The following is a 2,500-nucleotide window of genomic DNA, read 5'->3' on the forward strand; positions in this document are numbered from 1 at the left end:
GCGACGCTAATTCGTTGTTATTGATGCTAACTACAAGAACGACGATTAAAATGATTATGAAATAGCTCACAGAAGGAGAAGAGTCTTGGGCGTGGGCGGTGGGCGTGAGGAGCGGCAAGAGGAAGGCACTCGCCGAAGCCAGAGTCACAAACACTCGAACACATGGACCCTTCATGCTTGGATTACTTCTGTAGATAGATAAGTAGATAGGTGGTTAGATGATTAGCTGTACGGGTGGATATAATGCTATGTAGGTTCGAGGTGAAAGGTGGGCGGGCTCATTTTTTTCTCTCTCTCTTGTCTGTCTCTATCTGCTTGTCTCTCTCTCTCTCTGCCTCTCTCTCTCTCTCTCTCTCTCTCTCTCTCTCTCTCTCTCTCTCTCTCTCTCTCTCTCTCTCTCTCTCTCTCTCTCTCCTCTCTCTCTTCTTCTCTCTCTCTTCTCTCTCTCTCTCTCTCTCTCTCTTCTCTCTCTCTCCTTCTCTCTCTCTCTCTCTCTCTTCTCTCTCTCTCTCTCTCTCTCTCTCTCTCTCTCTCTCTCTCTCATTCAGGAATATTAGTATATACAAGTAATTTTTTTCATCTCATTTCTGTTACATATATTTCCCTGAGATGTTACTCTATAATCCAATCATTCAGTAAATGAAATGGATCAGAAGCAGATAACCAAAATAATGCTAAATTAACGAAATTGTTGGTATTGATTTATTAATTATGTATCTCACGTGCACGGGTTAATGAACTGCAGGTATTTTTAATCAATGGTATCGACGTTTTTCAGAAAGATCTTTAAATATACACATATTTCTGACGAAGATATTAAGTCGGATTCGGTCAAATACATTTCTTGCGTTGTGAAGATATTCATTATCATCTGTAACTTTTTATTTCTATATTTATCTCAATAGACAGAAGAATATTGACAAAACCATGATATACTATGATATACCTTTTATACCAAAACCATGATATACCTTTTTGCCATTGTATAATCGAATATAAATTAGTATTGATCCCATGATATCTTCTTCTGCTTGCTTAATCGCTTTTCTCACAAGCTTTTTTGATTCGGAATTCTGAAATATATAATATTCGGAATATTCGAAGTATTCGGAATATATGAATCGATATTTGATGAATCGAAGCTTTGTGAAGCAAACCAGAATTGAGTGATGATGATGATGATGATCGTGATGATGAAATTATAGGAAAGTTAACATTGTATCAAATAATTATACCAAAATATAACCTCTAAATCAAATCAAAAGGTAGAAATCATGTTAAAACCTACTTATTGAACTTTTTTTTATCGTAATTAATGCATTCTACAGAAGAGTGAATTCTGAACCTTAACTAAAAAGACCAGTATATGGCATGAAAAAAAGTGTATAATTAAATGAAAAAACAAGACGAAAAAGAGAATTTGATGTTATATAAAGACTAAATTATTGAAAATAAAATAAAAATATATTAGAAGAGATAGATAGACAGACTAATAACTTAGGTGGAAACTAAAAGCATCGGAACTCCATTGACTGAAACAGACCTCCTTACGATACTCCATTAATAACACACAAAAAGCAAGGCTCAAAATGACTTATATCAATAAAATCAAAGTACACCCATATCCCTACCTTAGCGACATATTCTAGACAATTACCTGCGTTTCCTATATTGGTTGTTGCTAAGGTGGGTAACATCTCGATATCGATGTCATTTTTCGAAGTCTTAAAAAAAAATCGCCCGCAAAAGTGGAAATGTTGCTGATTATACAAATAGAATCATGTACGCCGGTTTTTCTACATAAATAGATAAACTCTGAAATTTCTCTCAGTCGAATTCCTCAGCCAAAAGTAAGAAAAAATGAAAAAATAGAGGTTACACATATACAAAATTAAGCAAGTTATATTAATAAAACAAAGTGCTTTAAATTTCTCCCAATGCACGTAAATGTATATATAAAGGTACAGCTTCCCGGAGTCAAAATTCTTATCGACAGGGAGCGAGCATTGCAAAAGCAGAAATTCAACAGATTATACAAATAAAAATAAAGTTCTCCAGTTTCTCTCGATAAACATATAAACACATACATTTCCCTCAATCAGAATCCTTATCGACTGAGAGTAAACAAAGAAATTGCAGAAGTTATACAAAAAAAAAAAAAAAAAAAAAAAAAAAAAAAAAAAAAAATATATATATATATATATATATATATATATATATATATATATATATATATATATATATATATACATATAAGAACAAAATACTCCATATAAGGAAAATATACATATAAGAACAAAATACTCCATATTCTCCATATTCTAATTTCCTTAAGTATTCCAATTTCTCGAAATACACGTAAACAGAGCTCGAAAGTCAAAATTCTTACCAACGGAATGTGAGCCACGAAAAAGGCAAGTTTCGGGGTCGGAAGCTCTTGAAGAACTAAGGGACTGAGGACCACTTTCGGGCGATGAAACTTCAGCAGCGACTTGGCAAC

The 2,500-nt window shown here is 33.5% G+C and overlaps 1 protein-coding gene across 1 annotated transcript in view; it reads right to left on the reverse strand.

Moving 5' to 3' along the window:
* The window catches only part of LOC119579849, a 7,319-nt gene that overhangs the window by 4,785 nt on the left and 34 nt on the right, over positions 1-2,500 (reverse strand). Inside the window, exons 1-2 of the mRNA XM_037927701.1 lie at positions 2,390-2,500; positions 71-188 (exon numbers count right to left, since the gene is read on the reverse strand). The exon at positions 2,390-2,500 is cut by the window's right edge and continues 34 nt beyond it. Coding sequence (XP_037783629.1) covers positions 71-175 — 105 coding nt within the window. The 5' untranslated portion in view covers positions 176-188; positions 2,390-2,500. The remainder of the gene's footprint in view (positions 1-70; positions 189-2,389) is intronic.

The sequence above is a fragment of the Penaeus monodon genome, chromosome 13 (assembly GCF_015228065.2).
Source record: "Penaeus monodon isolate SGIC_2016 chromosome 13, NSTDA_Pmon_1, whole genome shotgun sequence".
NCBI classification, from domain to species: domain Eukaryota; kingdom Metazoa; phylum Arthropoda; class Malacostraca; order Decapoda; family Penaeidae; genus Penaeus; species Penaeus monodon.